This window comes from Bos grunniens, chromosome 16 (genome assembly GCF_055505025.1).
Source record: "Bos grunniens cultivar Pamir isolate PY7600 chromosome 16, Bosgru_T2T1.0, whole genome shotgun sequence".
Classification (NCBI taxonomy): domain Eukaryota; kingdom Metazoa; phylum Chordata; class Mammalia; order Artiodactyla; family Bovidae; genus Bos; species Bos grunniens.
Window position 1 is genome coordinate 37,646,197 of NC_141180.1, and position 18,901 is coordinate 37,665,097.

The 18,901-nt window shown below is 43.3% G+C and overlaps 1 protein-coding gene across 3 annotated transcripts in view; it reads left to right on the forward strand.

Annotated features, from left to right (window-relative positions):
• Positions 1-18,901, forward strand: part of UBE4B (ubiquitination factor E4B) — a 122,429-nt gene that overhangs the window by 84,071 nt on the left and 19,457 nt on the right. For all 3 annotated transcript variants that reach the window (XM_086344413.1, XM_086344414.1, XM_086344415.1), the window contains 6 exons: positions 1,198-1,396; positions 2,398-2,536; positions 8,647-8,746; positions 10,412-10,539; positions 11,884-11,982; positions 12,695-12,930. In XM_086344413.1, coding sequence (XP_086200539.1) covers positions 1,198-1,396; positions 2,398-2,536; positions 8,647-8,746; positions 10,412-10,539; positions 11,884-11,982; positions 12,695-12,930 — 901 coding nt within the window. The remainder of the gene's footprint in view (positions 1-1,197; positions 1,397-2,397; positions 2,537-8,646; positions 8,747-10,411; positions 10,540-11,883; positions 11,983-12,694; positions 12,931-18,901) is intronic.

Consider the following 18,901-nt stretch of genomic DNA (forward strand, 5'->3'; position numbering starts at 1 on the left):
CCCTATCCCTGGTTGGGGAACTGAGAGCCCATAAGCTGGAAGTAGTGGCCAAAATATGAAATTAATTTTTTAAAAATCCTGCATGCAGATTAAGTTTTAAAAATAGAAAGAGCCAGCCATCCGCAAGGCTGAGAAAAGAGCTTTCGAGATTTGTGTGATGCATCAAGGTGGGAATGAATCAACTTTAGAATAAGCACCACTTTCAGGCTTTTGTGACTGAAAGATAGTGAGTAAGAAAGAAGCTGGGGAGTCACGGGCTGGAGGGGCAGGCCGCCGTGCCAAGGAGGACCTCCAGGAAGGAAGCTGTCAAGGCTGCTGCCTGGAGGGTGGGCTGACATAGGACAGGGTGCAGGAGCCAGTCCCAGGAACTGGGTAAGGACCCAGTTCCTGATGAGGGACTGGTGACTGAGACCAAAGTGGAGAAGTTAAAAGGACATCCTTGCTGTTTTATTCATGAGCAACCTGACATTTCTACTCAGAAGGAAAAACAGAGATGAGCGTGGACCTGGTATTAGACCACCTTGATTTCCACTTGGGGCTCCATCATCGGCCAGCAGTGGGACAGTGGTCCTCTGTGCCCCTATTTACTGACTCATAGACTTAGTGTATATGAAGCTGTTAGAATTGCACCCAGTGTATCGTGAACACTCCACGGATGTTAACTATCTTTATTAGAAGTGTTATATTCATGAAGCAGGATTGCACTAACACTGTCCGCCCGAGAAGCGGTTTGTCTAGTGGTCATGGTGAAACTAGTTCTGATACTTTTGAGAAGAATAAAGAAGAGAAAGGAAACAACACTTATTGTGTTTCTCTTTGCTGATTTTGAGGATCTTGGGTAAATCATGTAAATTCTCTGACCCTTAGTTTCTTCCTCTTTAAAATGTGAATGATAGTATCACTCAGTTCTGAGGGCTGTTGTGGAGAGTCAGTGAAAGACAGCCCTTCACATGCAGTTGTGCTGAGTGGTTAGCCACTCAGTCATGTCCGACTCTTGCAACCCCATAGACTATAGCCTGCCAGGCTCGTCTGTCCACAGGATCCTTAACACTCAACAAATCGCACCTACCAGCAGAGCTCTATGACAACGTGGATGTCCCCTCGTTGACTTTAGGATGAAAATCTGCTCTTCTTTCTTGTAAAATTGTGCCAGAATTCCTGTTCATGTCGTGACTTTCGGTACCTTCTGTTTCGCAGACAGACGATAGGTTGGTGTCAACGGACGGATTCATGCTGAATTTCCTTTGGGTGCTGCAGCAACTTAGTACAAAGATCAAGTTAGAGACAGTCGACCCCACGTACATTTTCCACCCAAGGTGTCGGATCACGCTTCCCAACGACGAGACCAGAGTGAATGCAACGATGGAAGACGTGAATGACTGGCTGGCTGAACTTTGTGAGTGATGTGTTCACTGTTAGGTCATGAAAACATCACCCTTCTGTTTTCTTTTAATTAAAAAAAATAACAATGTAGAATAGATATACACATCCTATATGAGAAGGATCCATTTGGACTCAGCAGCATTCCAGAGTTTGAGTCTGACACCAGCTAGAGCATCCCTGTCTGTCACCTGCCAACTCCCCCCAACTGCTAACTCCCTCTTGCCCTTGCTCCTGTTCTCCATTCTTAGAGTCAGTTTTCATTGACTCCTGTCCCCCTAAAACTGCTGTTATGGGATTATCAGGAAGAGAACTTTAATATCTTAATAGCAACTCTGCCATTCCATACAAATTACATACAAGGAGACTGAGGTTCCAGAAGGTGCCCAGCTCACCTAGGCTGTCAGCAAATCGCAGCTGCTGCTCAAGTGTTCTGAGCTGAGCTTTGGGCTCTCCTTACTGTACCACACTCCCTGATCTGAGCTCTTCCTTCCAGGTGTTTAGTTTGGCTGCAGTTTTTCATACCTGTCAGTAATAAAGGGAGCATGCTCACTCTTTAAGGAAACAGAAATTTAGAAAACAGAAAAGTAGAAATGCGAGAGAAATGGGTATCATATTTTGTGTTGCCAGATACTGGGTTTGAAAGTGATTCCTGAGTAGAAGGGGAAAAAATCCACCTAAATAAGACCAACACTGGCTTATTTACATAATTTAGTACCATTTTGAGGTTTAACAATGATGTGTTTTTTTAATTTTATATATTTTTAATTGAAGGATAATTGCTTTACAGAATTTTGTTGTTTTCTGTCAAACATCAACAAGAGTCAGCCATAGGTATACATATGACCCCTCCCTCTTGAACCTCTCTCCCATAACAGTGATGTTTGAATAATAGAAATGTTAAAGTGTCCTGAAACTTCTTGAAAATTCAAGTGTAATTTTGTCTTCTTAATTGCATTCTTCGCTAATACAGTCATGTGATAGATATTATTGCTGGGATTTTGTGCTTTTTCCTAGATGGAGATCAGCCTCCATTTTCTGAGCCGAAATTCCCTACGGAATGCTTCTTTCTCACCCTGCACGCCCACCACCTCTCAATTCTGCCCAGCTGCCGTCGCTACATCCGCAGACTGCGGGCCATCCGGGAGCTCAATAGGTATGTGCGTGATGCCATGTCCTGAGGCTGCCTGAGTCACCACTCGTTCTCACAAGCACGCAGTTCCCTTGTGACCAGTAGACTTGAATGTGAGAGGCATGTATGTTACAGTACACCATCTGCCTCTCCTACCACATCCATGGTCCTTGGTTGGCCAGAGTTCTTTACAAGTTAAGTGACCCAGACTTAGATTTCTTAGAGTTCCCAACCCTTGGAATATGGTTGAGACTTCTATGAACTTTTTCTACTGGGCACCTTATTATCAGAAGACACTTTAAAGGATCTCTTTGGTCCTAGACATACCCTTCTTTCCCAGGACTGTGAAACAGTAATTCTGGTTTCCCTTAATAAACAAGATCATTTACTCATACCAACATTGTAATTCACTTTTTTTTTGCATGTTGTCCTGTGGCATAAGAAGGCCAAAATGACCAGATAGTAGCCTCAATTTCCCATTCATTAACACCATTGTTATTTTCTTAATCTGAGCATTTCTCCCCATGGATCAACACCTGTGAACAAACCAAAGCCACAGGAACAGGAGGCAGACATTTGTTTGAACAGATCATCTGTAATAATAATGGAGCAGCCACTCCCGCCATTTGTTTGGTCCAGGAGTGCTGTAGTAGTGTCTGTATCTGCCTTGAATTAAAGTAGAATTAATCACTGACTAATTCTAATCATTACTGGTAGCTTTCTAAGGTTTTTTTTCGCGACACATAATCATGTTGTCTGTAAATGATGACCGTTTCTGTTATGCTGCACATGGGCTTTCTGTAGTTGCAGCCAGTAGAGTCTACTCTGTTGTCGCGTATGGGCTTCTCATTGCAGTGGCTTCTCTTGTTGTGGAGCACAGGCTCTAGGCTCACGGGCTTCAGTGGTTGCAGCTCCTGGACTCTGGAGCACAGGCTCAGTAATTGTGGCTCATGGGCTTAGTTGCTCCCAGGCATGTGGAATCTTCCAGGCTTCCTGGACCAGGGAGCAAACCATGTCCCCTGCATTGACAGGTGGATTCTTATCCTCTGTACCACCAGGGAAGTCCTTTCTTTTCTTTTTCCTTCCTCACTGCCCTGGCTACCAGTTTCTACTACAGCCTTGAGTAGAAATATTGATAGCTTTCTTGAAATTGTTTATTCAAGTTAATGCGGGAAGTTTTTTGGACATCTTCTGTTACCAGATTAAAGAAATTCCCTTTTATTTTGTGATTTTCTAAAAGTTTTTTGTTCTTAACTGGAGTTGATTTTTATTAAATGCATTTTCCATCTCTGTGAGGAGGTCAGATTTTTTTCCCCCTTTATTTTATTCATGTGGTTGAATTATACCAGTTGGCTTTCTGATATCAAACCAATCTTACATTCTTGGGAAAAAAACTCAACTCTGTGTTATTGCTTTTATATCTCATTGGATATTCAATTGCTAATATTCTTTTTAGGGGTTTTGAGCCTATATTCAAAAAGAAAATTGACCTATGACTTTATTTCTTACTAAGAATTAAATGAAGTCTCTCAGTCATGTCCAACTCTTTGCAACCCCATGGACTGTAGCCCACCAGGCTCCTCTGTCCTTGGAATTCTCTAGGCAAGAATACTGGAGTGGGTTGCCATTTCCTTCTCCAGGGGATCTTCCTGACCCAGGGATCGAACCTGGGTCTCTCACACTGCAGGAGACTCTTTACCATCTGAGCCACCAGGGGAGCCCAAAAGTGAGTCCTTCTCAAGTTTTTTTATCAACCTTATGCTTGCCATGTAGAATGAATTCTGAAATATTCCCTCTTTGTATTTTTTGAGGTGTTTATTGTATAGGAATTATTTCTTTCTTTAATGTTTGGAAGCATTGATGAAACTATCTGGGCTTAGAGCTTTCTTTGTGGGAAGTCTTCTAAGTTAGGTATTTTATTGTTAATAGATATAAGACTGTATAGATTTTCATGTCATCTTGTGTCAGTTTTCCCGTGGTATCTAAAAGTTTCAAAATGCTTAGGCAATAAGTTGTTCATAGTATCTTGACCTGTGGATTATATAAGGTTTTTTTTAAGTTTCAGATTCCTGGAGTATTTGTTCCTTTATCTCTTGTTATTGATTTCTAGGTAATTTCTGCTGTGTACTTTGTACTTTATTGAGGTCTACTTTGTAGCGAACATTTAAATTAGTAAGAGTTCCATAGAAGAAAAGAACTTGCAGGAATTCCCTGGCAGTTCAGTGGTCAGGATGACTCACTCTCACTGCCAAGGGCCCAGGTTCAATCCCTGGTCTGGTCAGTGAACTAAGATTCCACAGTCAAGAAAATAAAAGTAAAAAGAAGAAAACTCACTTTCTGTGTCATTTGTTGCAGTATTTTACATATATCAAATGAGTCATTTGTTTATATTTTGTTCAAATTTTCCTTATGTCTGCTGCTTTTATCAGCTTATAATATCAGTTATTGAGAGACTTATAAAAATTTCAAACTGTGTTATGTCTGTTCCTTCATCCTGGAATGGATGGTATCCTGTGGTCCCACCATTCTCACCGACTCTGGGAGATACATTTTCAGTGACACCATCTGCCACCTGTACTCCCAGCCTACAGGGGGAGTGAGTGCCTTTCAGAGATGTTGGTGTTTTCCTTACCTGTGTATTTTTCAGTGCTGTGATACAAGAAGTGTCTTCCAGGACATGGTTAGGGCATGTGTGTGTTTTGAGAGGATGGTTTTCTGAGCTAGTCATATATAGTAAATCTACATTGATAGTCCCATCTTCTTATATTTTTAATTCCTTCCTCTGAATTATCTCAAGGAATTCTTGACAACTTCATTTAGCAGAGGTTACTGTGAATTCTAGGTTTTAGACAACCAGCTGGGCACACAGAGCCCGTCCTGGTTACCCAGAATAAGACTGAATCCAGAGCCTCTGGAAGTTGTATTCATGTCAATGAATTTATCCCCACGTAGGAGTTTGTTAGCATGATGCTCTGTTGCTGATCAAGGATCTTCAGAATCTATTCCCCACTTACTGCTGAATTTCTGTTTCTGCCTATATAGTAAGTAGAATAATAGTGTCCCAAAGATTTTCACTGGGCTTCCCAGGTGGCGCTAGTGGCAAAGAATTTGCCTGCCAATGCAGGAGATGAAAGACACAGATTTGATCCCTGGGTCATAAAGATCCTCTGTAGTAGGAAATGTAAACCTATTCTAGTAGTCTTGTCTGGAAAATCCCATGGACAGAGGAGCCTGTTGGGCTATCGTCCATAGGGTCACAAAGAGTCAGACATGACTGAGTGACTGAGCACACAAAGATGTTTACATCCTGTTCCGCCAGAACCTGAGAATGTGTCACCTTGCATGGTAAAGGAGACTTTTCAGATGTGATTGAATGTAAGATCTTGAGATAGGGAGATTTTCCTGGATTATCTGGGTGGACCCATTATATCACAAGGGTCCTTTTAAGAGGGCGGCAAGGGGGGCAGAGTGAGAAAGGAGATGTGATGACAGAAGCAGACATCAGAGCAGTGTGGGTCCACAAGCCAAAGAATGCAGGCCCCCTCTGGAGGCTGGAAAGAGCAAGGAAACACCCTCTCCTAGGGCCTCCAGAAGTAATGTATGTCTGCTGACCCGCTGGAGATTTCTGGCCTCTGGAATCCTAAGGCTATACTTGTGTTGTCTCAAGCCAGTAAGTTTGTGATAATTTGTTAAAGCAGCAATAGGAAGCTAATATAACATATTGGCAAGTCTTTTTTTTTCTTCTAACATAACTTTGTAATTGGCCCTTAAGGACAGTGATCTCATTCCAGCTGTGGTGGATCAATGAAGTATGGTGGGGTTGGGACCTTAGGGAAACTGGCATCATCCTGCAGTGTGACCACCTCAGCTACAGTCACCACAGGAGCTGGTGCTGCTCTCAAACAAGGCTCAGGGGACTTAGGTGGGGGTGGGTGCTTGGATTCTCCAGAACCCCTCCGTTTGAATTCTTGGAATCCCGGCCTTCCCTCTGACATTCAGATAAGAGATCCAGTGAGGTTATGGATGCAGTCTGTGTTCTAATCTGGTGCTCTGTGTGGACCAGACTCTACTTCTTTATGGTCATCCTGGAAACGCCCTGACTCACTAGCTTTTCCTTGAGGTGAGATCTTAAAACCTGGAACCTGAGTTTCCTCGTGTGAATGCTCCAGTGTCTTCACACATAGCCACTCCATCTTTTCATTCCCAGAAATCAGTCCTGATTGTTCATGCAGCTGTTTTTCCACCAAGAATCTTGGGCTTCCAGTGTAACACCCTCAAATGCTCACTGAATGTTTACCACTTTGAAAGCAGCCCAGTTGAAGAACTAATAATCCCAGAGCCTGTTTTCCTTGAGGGTCTGTTACCTGTAACGCCTTCCTGCCAATAATCATACAGGTTGTTATGTTAGCTTCTTTTTGTTGCTCCAGCAGATTACCACGACCTTCATGTGTTAAAATAACAAATAACCCTCTTTCTTAGGGTTTTGGGGATCAGAAGTCCTAAAACTGAGGCTGCGTTCCCTCTGAGGCTTTAGGGAAGAATCTTTTTTTTTCGCCTTGTCTAGCTGCTGGAGACCCCTTGGCCCACAGCCCCTTCCTCCATTTTCACAGGCTACAGTAGCATCTTTAGCCTGCTCCCTCTCTGGACTCTACTTCACTGGTCACCTCTCCTTCTCTTCTCTTCTCTGACTCCCTCTCCTTCTCTTCACTCAGACCCTGTGTTGACATGGGACCTGCCCAGACAATCCAAGATAAGCTCCTCATCTCAAGGTCCAAACCCTTAATCATATTTGCAGGGTTCCTTCTGCCATGTAAGGCAACATATTCACAGGTCTTTGGGATTAAGCTGTGACATCTTCTTGGTTGTGGTGGTTGGGAAGCTGCAGGGGAGAGAGGGGCAGTAGCACATTACTCTGTCTACCACATCATGTTCCAGCTGTAGACAAAGGAGTCCACTTTATCTGAGGTTAGCAGAAAGAGGGTTATTAAAGGCTGTTATCTGGTTTATTGAAGAAGGCCTAGAAAAGAGGACTCCCAGAGCTCTCCTTTGAACTGGTCCTGCCAGGAAGCTGCTTCAAAGTTTAGACTTTGCCAGCACTTCAGCCAAAACCCTTCTACACTGTGCTTGCAGAAGACCCATGTGGCTGTCACTTCACTGTATGTACTTCCGCCTCCAATGAGGGCTCACCTCTTGGTAGGAGCTAGGTCATGTGCAGAAGTGCTGGCCACAAGGGAGTCTGGGAAATAAATATACTTTTGAACAATATATCACTGGACTTCCTTGGTGGTACGGTAGATAAGAATCCACCTGCCAATGCAGGGGACAGAGAAAGATTCCATATGCCGTAGAGGAACTAAGCCGGCTTGCCACAGCTACTGAAGCCCACGTGCTCAAGAGCCTGTGCTCCTCGACAAGAGAAGTCACCGAAACGAGAAGTTAGGCACTGCAATTAGAGAGTAGCCCCTGTCACCACAACTAGAGTAAAGCCCGCATGCAGCAAGAAGGCCCAGAGCAACCAAACATTAAAAAAATATATATGTTTCAGTGATACAAAAATATATATGTATCATTGTGTAGTTTTCTACACAGTGTTTTGATAGAATGGGTTGAAATGTAGTAAGTGAGCCAGCCTTTAAAATATGCAGAGTATTCCATGATCAGGGAAGGCTTTTCCTCAATGACAGGTGATATTTGAGGAGACACCTGAAGAGAGTGAAGGAGTAAGTCACAGAGATAGCCTTAGAAAAGAACATTCCAGGCAGAGGGAAAAATGCCTAGTCAAGTTGTCTTTTGCTTTGGGTAATTGAATAGGCATAATAATCTTGAATTTTCCGGAGACTTCATTTTCTCCCTCCCAGAAAAACAAACAATATTTCCTTCCAAAAGTAATAATTACTGTATTTCACCAAATCTAAAATGCCATCCGCTTTAAGATATTACATTGGGAACCAATAAAAAAGATGAATGCTGCCAACATAACCATAGCTTCCCCATCGGTTTTGGTGGTGCTTGCGTAGTGGGGGCATGAGAGGGGATGTATGTCTGAGAGTCAGTGAAATTGTGAAGATGAATAGATACGATGGATGATGGACCTGTGTGTCTTCTTTCATTTGACTGTTAGTCTTTAATTTCAGAACCGTGGAAGATCTGAAAAATAATGAAAGCCAATGGAAAGACTCCCCACTGGCAACCAGACACCGTGAGATGCTGAAACGCTGCAAAACTCAGCTTAAGGTCTGTATAGTTAACTGGGGTAATTATGGATCAGCCTCACAATAGGAATTTTCCCACCAGAATATGCGCCTTGAATGAACAGTTTAATGTCCTCATTTTTTCCTCATTATTCTTTTCCCTTAGATAAAAATGGTACATTTAAATGCTTGTTGATTGTTTCTGTGTATATTTGAATCTCAGGACTGAAAGTGCATACGCGTGTGCCAGTAATGATATGAATTCTTAATGGATTTTATCATCCTGGAACATCATCTCCCTTTCCTTACCTCATGCAAGATGTTCCCCCTCTACTAACCCTGACTCCACACCCAGATACACACACACTCCAGTTTGTCCAGCCACGCATCTTCATGTTTGACACAGTGGATTGTGGTGGTGGTAGTGGAAAGCTATCTTTCCGTTGCCCCTCATTCTTTGTTGAATTGAAAATGATCCATTGTATAGAACCTAACTGTAGACGGGAAGATTTCTGCTTATAAACATGATGGTGGTGGTTTAGTCGCTAAGTTGTGTCTGACTCTTGTGACCCCATGGACTGTAGCCCTCCAGGCTCCTCTGTCCATGGGATTCTCCAGGCAAGAATACTGGAGTGGGTTGCCATTTCCTTCTCCAGGGGATCTTCCCGACCCAGGAATTGAACCCAGGTCTCCTGCATTGCAGGCAGATGATTTACCAACTGAGTTGTGAGGGAAGCCCTTATATAAGGAAGCTTATAAACACAGCTAAAAACAAACAATAGCTAAAGTTGTACAGGGAAAGCACAGACAGCAAATGTATTCATTTTTCTGTGCTTATGTTCAGATTACAAAGTTGAATGTTAGCTGGCCGTGTTTTCTGTTGATTAGTAGGATGATATGTAGAAATTTTACCTGACTTGGATTTCTGGTACAAGTTAAAAATTTCACTTTTATTTACTAATGGAGTAGAAACCTGTTTGAGAAGCAGAATAAACCAGGGACTCTTTTCTGGGGTCTATAGAACCCTTAAGCACTCCAGAGAGAGGTTTCAAGAAGTCTGTAAACTGTTGACATTTATATGTAATGTGTGTGCATGTGGATGTTTAAACTCACAGCAATCCTCTCAGATGGGTGTTATACCCTTGGTGGAGGAGCATTTTGCCCAAGATGAACTTAAGTACTGACCTGGAATTTAGATGTGAATATGTCAGGCTCCTTCTCAGTAACCACCACTGTCTTCCAAAGGGTCTCTCTTGTCAAGTTTTTCAAATACGACAGTGATGACTTAGCCTTTTCAGCACTAAACTATGCCCAGTGGTTCACATGGCTCACCTTCTTAGAGAAGACGAAGCTCTTGAAACACAGTGTCTTACAGCCCGTTAGTGCTAATGCTCTGGAAGCCCTAGAGCAGGGGTCCCCAACCTCCAGTATCTAATGCCTACTCTTAGGTGGAGCTGATGTAATAATAAACCTAAAGTGCAAAATAAATGTAATGCACTCGAATCACCCCAAAACCATCCCCACCCCACCACATCCCACTCTGTGGAAAAATTGTCTTCCACGAAACTGGTCCCTGGTGCCCAAAAGGTGGGGGACCGCTTCCCTGGAGCCTAGATTTCCCATCTCCTGGCCCATGCCCTGCTTGTGACCACACATAGGAACTTAGCCACCAGCTAATCTATGAATGGGGACATACCTGCTTCCACAGAAACTGGTACGATGCAAGGCCTGTGCTGATGCTGGCTTGCTTGATGAGAGCTTTCTGAGAAGATGTCTGAACTTCTACGGCCTTCTCATTCAGCTGCTGCTCCGCCTCCTGGACCCTGCCTACCCGGAGTGAGTTGCTCTGTCTTCCTCCCCCAGGCTGTGTTGTCTTCATTGCTCTACAGAGCCGACACCCAAAACCAAGACCTGGGATAATGTAATCAGGAATGCATTTCCAGATTGTGCTTAGATAGACTATGAAATTAGTAATGTTAATAGCTGTTTTCTCTGAAATTAGTTATAGTAGTGAAGGACTGTCAACACTTCTTAGGTTAATTTTGAGAGAGTGCTTTTTGAAAATTGGCTGTAAAAAAAAAAAAAAGAAAATTGGCTGTAAAATCTTTGATAAAAAAGGAAGTCTATGAATTGGAAGTGAAAAGTTGGGATTAACAGGATATCGGGTACCCCCGAGCACTGGGTCCATCCAGATCCCTAGTCAGTTCCGAGAATGAACCGAGAACATCGTGGATCTCTTTATCATCACCTGGACAGCTCCTCCAGACAGCCATTTTTGTTTGCTTTGTTACAATTTTATGGTTATTATGAAATCTCCAGATCATCAATGTTGGGGAGGTTGGCCAAAGCCCACTGCAGGAGTGGAAAATAGTATTTAAAGTAAAAGTGTCCCTGATGGTAAGAATTGGAATTCTGAACCAGTTCTGCCAGTCCTTAGAATCTGTATTCGTTATTGTTTAGTCTATTAAGTCGTGCCCAACTCTTTTGTGACTCCATGGACTGTAGTGCACCAGGCTCCTCTGTCCATGGGATTTCTCAGACAAGAATACTGGAGTGGGTTGCCATTTCCTTCTCAGGGGATCTTCCCGAACCAGGGATCGAACCCAGGTCTCCTGAACTTGCAGATGGGTTCTTTACCACTGAGCCATCAGGGAAGCCTCAAAGTCTATATAGGTATAGATTATGGCATTGATTACAATCATTCACATAAGGAATTGTGGAAGAGAAAGAAGAATATATGAAGCAGATGCCTTCCAAAGAATCAAAAGTTGCATTTTGCCTCTAAATGCGAAAACATTTATGTGCAGTGTTAAAGATGAAATTCAAACATATAAAAGCAAAAAAATAAATGTGTAGCTGTATTGTCTTAAACAGTTCAAGCTGCATAAAATGACCAAACATGACAGTTTTGTTTCCTTCACGTTTTATTTATTGCATTAATCTTAATAGGAAACCAAGAAAAGGAACAGCATTCACGTCCACCTTAGCACATCCCCATCTTCATGATTCCCTGTTCATTTCTGGTTGCAGTTTCTTTGCCTGTGCACTCTTTACTTAGTTGTACTATAGAATGAGAGCTTTTCCCTAGTGAACCACTTATTGTAATGATAGTGTTCTAATCCTCATCGTTTGATGTGTCACGATTTCACTTTGTAACCTGTACTTTTCTCTCTCTGACAGTGTAACACTGCCTTTAAATTCAGATGTCCCCAAGGTATTTGCAGCATTGCCTGAGTTTTATGTAGAAGATGTTGCTGAATTTTTATTTTTTATTGTACAGTAAGTCCCATTCACATATTATATATTTCTAATATGTATTTATATTTAATGTACACATTGTATTACAAACCTCCATTTGATGCCACTGAATGCTGCCCAGAGACTGGAAAAATAAATCCAGCTGTGGCACCAAGCCAATTCCAATAATATCTCAAGACAGAAGCAGAATTAACAATGCTAGTAATAATATACTCTGTGAAAATTGAGTTCAATTTTTAATAACTGAGTATGCGTTTCTGAGAAACAGAAGGAGAAAACAGTTTATAAATATCTGAGTGAACATTCAAAGCCAGAAATACCCACATCTGTATTTGGTACCAATATTTTTCTCAACTGTAAAATTAGAGAAAGCTTACAAAGAAATAAGTTGAGTTTATAAGTAATATTTGAAATCTGAAAAAAATGAAAACTCCATCAAAATATTTTTTAAGTCTTTTTGGTTGTGAAGATCTTTTGTAAAATTATGATTTAATTGTAGCTTCAGTTTATTTTCCAAGACGTAAATTAATGTAACATGCTGTGGCCAATAGACACAGTGGGTTTGAAATCTTACCCAGTTATAATGTGAATAGTCACCTTAAAATCATCAAGTTAAAGGGAATTCAGCAACCTGGTTCCTCGACCTGTTCGTCCCCTTCCTCGCCCAGTCAGCAGCATCCACCCACGTGAGCCTCTCGAAGCTTCACTACCTGTCCTTCTCGCCTCTCTTCAGATACTCTCCTCAGGTGCTTTACGAGCCCTGCACTCAGGATATTGTGATGTTCCTTGTCGTGATGTTATGTAACCAGAACTACATCCGAAATCCGTATCTGGTGGCCAAACTGGTAGAAGTCATGTTCATGACCAACCCTGCTGTTCAGCCAAGGACCCAGAAGTTTTTTGAAATGATCGAGAACCATCCCCTCTCCACCAAGTTGTTGGTCCCTTCCCTGATGAAGTTTTATACAGGTAATGTTCCTGGTGTGTACAGGTGGGCAGGATTGTCTAACACCAGCAGGTGAAGTTGTTCTAAACCTGCCACCTAATCTCCTAGTGTCCACATAGAAGTATCACCCACTAATCCACCGCCAGCAGTACAAAAACTGTTGGTTATTTTCCGCTCGAGTTGTGGAAGCTCTACACTGACCACTCTCTTTAATACATACTAGTCACTGATAATTCAGTGGAATCTATAAAAAGGTAGAGGGGTTACATTGAGACCAAATTGATGTTTTCATCTGAAATTACCTGGTTCATTTTATATTTGACTGCGCTAGGTCTTCATTGCTGCACATGGGCTTTCTCTGATCGCAGCAAGTGGGGGACTGCGGTGCTCAGGCTTCTCATTACAGCGGCTTCCCTTGTTGTGGAGGGGCTGGGGCACATGGACTTCAGTAGTTTCAAACCCATGTTCCCTGCATTGGTGGTGAATTCCTAACCACTTGCAGGGGAGCCCCACCTGGTTCATTTTAGCTTCTTAACTTACAACATTAGTTTTGCAAACACAGAGTTTCAAAACTGTGGGTGAAACAGGGAGCTGGTTAAAAATGCTTATTCTTGGGACCTCCCCCCACCACCCCCCGAAACCACCGGAATTAGGATCTCCGGTCACTAATTCTGTACATTTATCGAACGTCTACTTTTTGCCAGGCACTGTCCTAGGTGCTGGGTGACACGGGTGAACAAGATTGAGAACATATCAGACGCTCTGCAAGGAGGTCTTCCTCTTCTGGTTGAACTGTATTCTGAGTTTCCATTCATAATCTGGCTTTTCAACTGCAGGTGTATTTTCATAAAGCCAGTTGGTTACCTGTGGGCCGCATTCTCCTGTTCTCTACCAAAGGCACATGATTGTACCAATGGGACAGTTTTTCTCCAGTTGTATATTTCTCAGGAAAAGAAGTGTGCTGTCTGCCTTCTTACCTTCTGTTGAACCTAGCACGCTCTGGGCACTCATTTAGCAGAATATGCTCGCCTTGCTCTTGAAAGAAACCCCAGCCTCCATGAGCACAGTCCCTTCCTGTTCACAGAGGCAGCAGTGGATTGAAGGTTCTTCTGTGTTCAGTGACAGCCATCCCTTCCCAGTTGATCAAGACCTGCTCCTGCTTATTTTGAGATGATGCCCATAATTCTCTCTGCTTCTGAGGCTCAAGAGTCTGTCCGTCTTCTTCTGCTTCGTCACTGTTACCTTGTGTCACCTCTTGGAAATTTCTCTCCTTCCTAATCTACCTGTATCCTCTTAAACCTAAAGAAGTCCACAAGCCCCTTGAAGTTTTGTTAACATGCTCACCTTGGCAACAGCAGAGAGCACTCCTGGGTAAAAGGCCCTTGCTTGGCTCGCCTGTCCTTCTCTTACCTCTTATCCCTGGTAGGAGAGGACGACAGGCCATTCAGGTACAATTGGTGCATCAGCTGTTTACAGAACGGGACCTCATATGGTACCCTGCACGTCAGGCTTCACTGAATTGAAGGTAATCCTAAATTTCTTTAAAAAAAAAAAATGATGAGGTATCTCTTTTCACCTATCAAACTTATATTTAAGATGGGAATACCCAGTGTTAAAATGGTTTTAGGAAAATAAACTAATCTGCAAAAGCCTATTTCAGCCCTTCTGTCACTAGTATGGAGAATCAGTGCTGTGAAACTGAGAATGTAGGTTCGTAAAGCCTTTCTGGAAGGCAAATTGGCCATCCACACCAGACACTTTAAATAGTGTTCCTATCTGGGGACTTCCCTGGCAGTACAGTGGAGAAGATTCTTCACTTCAACTTTGAGCAGCACAGGTTCAATCTCTGGTTGGGGAACTAAGATCCCACATGCTGTGGGGCACAGCCAAGAAATAATAATAATAAGGAACACTGGAGTAACAGATAATCTGTGTTGGAAGCAGCCATTCTCTGTCCCTGGGGCTGGGGGAACCAAGGGAAAAGGCTTGGGGTTATTGGAGTCTGGTTGCTCAAATGATTTCCTAAAAGAAATCAACTCTGAATATTCAGTGGAAGGACTGACGCTAAAGCCGAAGGTCCAATACTTTGGCCACCTGATGGGAAGAGCCGGGCCCTGTTTTGAGAAGGAGGTGGCAGAGGATGAAATGGTTAGATAGCATCGCTGATGCAACGGACTTGAATCTGAGCAAACTTTGGGAGACAGTGAAGGACAGGAGAGCCTGGTGTGCTGCAGTTCATGGGGGCACAAAGAGGACTTAGTGACTAAACAAGAACAGCAGCAACAAATAGTGAAAGTATTAAAAAGAAATTCCTGCCAGTTGTAGGTCAGTTAAGTAAATTATCATTTATCCATCCAGTGGGTCCATGTGAGCCATAAAAAACAGTGTTAGTTACATTAAATGGTTAAGTAATAGAAAGTGCCATTAATGGGACAATTTGTCAACTGTGACCACCTTTTGGTACACAAATATATATTACAGATAAAGGTATGGGAAGATACACACCAAAATGTTAACAGTGAGTTGTTTGTTTTTGAATGGTTAAATTGTAAGTGGTTTTCTTTTTCTTTTTAAAAAGTTATCTAATGTCTTCATTATTCGACAGTAAACTTGTGTTGTCGGTATTGAAAAAACAAAAAAGATTTTAGTTAAATGCATTTTGTACTCAGTTAGTGCCCTGGGCTTGTCACTGTGGCTTTGGGATAAAGGACAGGGCCAGGCCTCCGGCCTGTGAGGCCCAGGGTGGGGCGGGATGGCAGGGGAGCACCATAAAGATTCCAGGAGCGGGAGGATGGGTGGGTCTCCTTTCTCCTTTCTCCCTGGCCGCCAAGCAGCATGCCCTCTGGCCCTGGGCCCCCTCTGTAATCACGGGTAGATGATAAGATGATACCCGTGCTAATAATAACCACTGCTTATTGAATATTTACTGATCCTTTCACTTAATCCCCACAGCAGTCCTCAAGATGGGTGCTATAAATATCTCCCTCTTACAAATGAGGAAACTAAAGCTTAGAAGGGTCTAGAAGCTCACTGAAGGTCAGCAGCCAGTGAGTGGCAGCGACCTCAGCAGTTGGGCATTAGCACAGGTGCTCCACCTGTTCCCCGGGGCCCGGCACCTGGGAGCCCACAGCGGGCATGGCAGACACTCCCCCACGTGTCCAGCAAATCCACATTAAGTCCTGCTGGTTTAGGTCCTGGCTCCCGAGCACGGCCGGCTCTCAGACATGAATTAGAGCTTGATCTCTGAAACATACTCCCCTTTTACACCCCAGAGAGGGTCTAGCTTAGATAGTGCTTAAGGTCAAATGTTTGTTCCAGAAATAAAACTGAGTTTCAGAATGTGTGTGTGTGCTCAGCCGTGTCCAACTCTTTGCAGCCCCCATGGACTGAAGCCCGCCAGACTCCTCTGTCCATGGGATTTTCTACGCGAGACCACTGGAGTGAGTTGCCGTTTTCTACTCCAGGGGATCTTCCCGACCCAGGGATCAAATCCATATCTCCTACATTGCAGGCAGGTTCTCTACCACTGAGCCACCAGGGAAACCCAAGTTTTGAAAAAAAGAGTATTTTATTTGTACTAGAACAAAGGTGATACTTAAGGACTAGGACTCTAAATATGGCTACTCAGAAGCAGGAGGAACACTGATAACCAAGACAGCTTCAAGACCATTCCCTTTCCCAAGCTGATCTGAGTCAGCAAAGACAGTGTTAGCCCAAGTAGACTTAATCACTAGCTCAGCAAATACGCATCGGAGAAGGCGATGGCACCCCACTCCAGTACTCTTGCCTGGGAAACACCATGGACGGAGGAGCCTGGTAGGCTGTAGTCCATGGGGTCGCGAAGAGTCAGACATGACTGAGCGACTTCACTTTCACTTTTCACTTTCATGCATTGGAGAAGGAAATGGCAACCCACTCCAGTGTTCTTGCCTGGAGAATCCCAGGGACTGGGGAGCCTGGTGGGCTGTCATCTATGGGGTTGCACAGAGAAGTACTTAGCAGCAAATACGCATGGAGCTCCTACTACACATCAACTCCGGTGTTGCCACTTGGGCCTAGCAGTGCAAACGCCAAAACCCCTGTCACTGCCAGTTAGGCATTCTGGCGTGAAAACAGATGTGGAACCAATAAATAAGATACTTACAGAGAGTGGGTGTGAGAGGAGGGCCTGGTGCTACTTTTTTTTGGTACTGCACCACTTGGCATGTGGGATCTTAGTCCCCCGACCAGGGATTGAACCCGCAGCTTCTGCAATGGAAGCGTAAAGTTTTAACCGCTGGACCGCCAGGGAAGTGTCGCCAGCCTGGTGTTACTTTTAAGAAGCACAGTCAGGTCTCCAAGGAGATGACTTTGGAGTGATGTTGAAAACAAGACTAAAGAGGGAGCCCTGAGAAAATGTCAGCCACAGTGTGGCAGGCAGTGAGAACAGCACATGGAAAGGCCCTGAGGGCCCCGGGCAGCTTATTGAATCAAGAAGACTTGTGAGCAGGAAGCAGGGATCTAGATCTCTGCAGGCCTTCTAGAAATAGGACGTGGAACAGACAAAAAAGGAGAAATACCATATGATATTCCTTATATGTGAAATATAAAAAGAAATGATACAAATGAACTTACAAAACAGAAGCAGACTCACATACTTAGAAAAAACTTACGGTTGCCAGTGGGGGAAGGACAAGGGGAAGAGATAGTTTGGGAGTTTGGGATGGACTTGTACACACTGCTGTATTTAAATTGGATAACCAGCAAGGTCCTACTGTATAGCATAGGGAACTCTGCTCATTGTTATGTGGCAACCTGGATGGGAGGGGAGTTTGGGGGAGAGTAGACACATACATATGTAGGGCTGAGTCCCTTTGCTGTACATGTGAAACTGTCACAGTATTGTTAGTTGGTTATATTCCAATACTTTGGCCACCTGATGTGAAGAACTAACTCATTGGAAAAGTCCCTGAAGCTGGGGAAAATTGAGGGCAAATGGAGAAGGGGGTGACAGGATGAGATGATTGGCGGCATCACTGGCTCAACAGACATGAGTTTAAGCAAACTCCAAGAGATAGTGAAGGTCAGGAAAGCCTGGAAAAAAAAAAAAAGGAAAGCCTGGCATGCTTCAGTCCCTGAGGTCACAAAGAGTCGGACCCGACTTTGCTACTGAACAGCAACAATACAAAATACAAGGTTTAAAGTTTGGGGAAAAAAGAACTAGGACTTGGGGATTGTATCTTGGACTGCTGCAATTTTGAGGGAACATTAGCAATGAACTTTTTTTAATGTTGGGAGAGATGTATGAGTCCTAAGTTCACGGTCATTACTTAGTCTCTGCTGTGTTCAGGATACAGGACAGGTGTTCTGGGCCATTTCGAGCGTAGACGAGGCTCTGTGTCAGCCCCCTTTGTGTTTCTCCCATAGACTCCGCTGAGTCAGCCCTCCTCCATACTGCAGTTCACACTTCTATACAGTTAATAAGACGATGCTTAGTTCAGCTTAAAGAAAGGTGCTTTTAGATCTTCATACTAAGGTACTATCCTTTTATCTTTAAGTAACTTTTTTTGTTTTTTAAGTCCCTCTTAAGTGTTCATTGGGAAATACAGAAGATAACAAAAAGAAAATAAAGCTCGTTGATAATGTCTGCACTCAGAATCTCTGTTAACATTTTGCTCTGTATCTTTCCAGTCAGCTTGTATCTCGCATGTGCGAGCGTGTGTATTTGTTAATATGATTGGACTCAAACTGTATATTTTCTTTGGTAGCCTGTGGTTTTATTTGTGTGTGCATGTGCGTGTGCTCAGTCGTGTCTGACTCTTTTTGATCCCATGGACTGTGGTGATGGAATTTTCCAGGCAAGAAGACTGAAATGGGTTGCCATTCCCTTCTCCAGGGGATCTTCCCGACCCAGGAATTAAACTCGTGTCTGCTGAGTTGACAGACAGATGTATATCACAAATACCTTTTTGCGTTCTCTCTTGGGCATTGGATTATTTGTATTTTCTTCCGTAT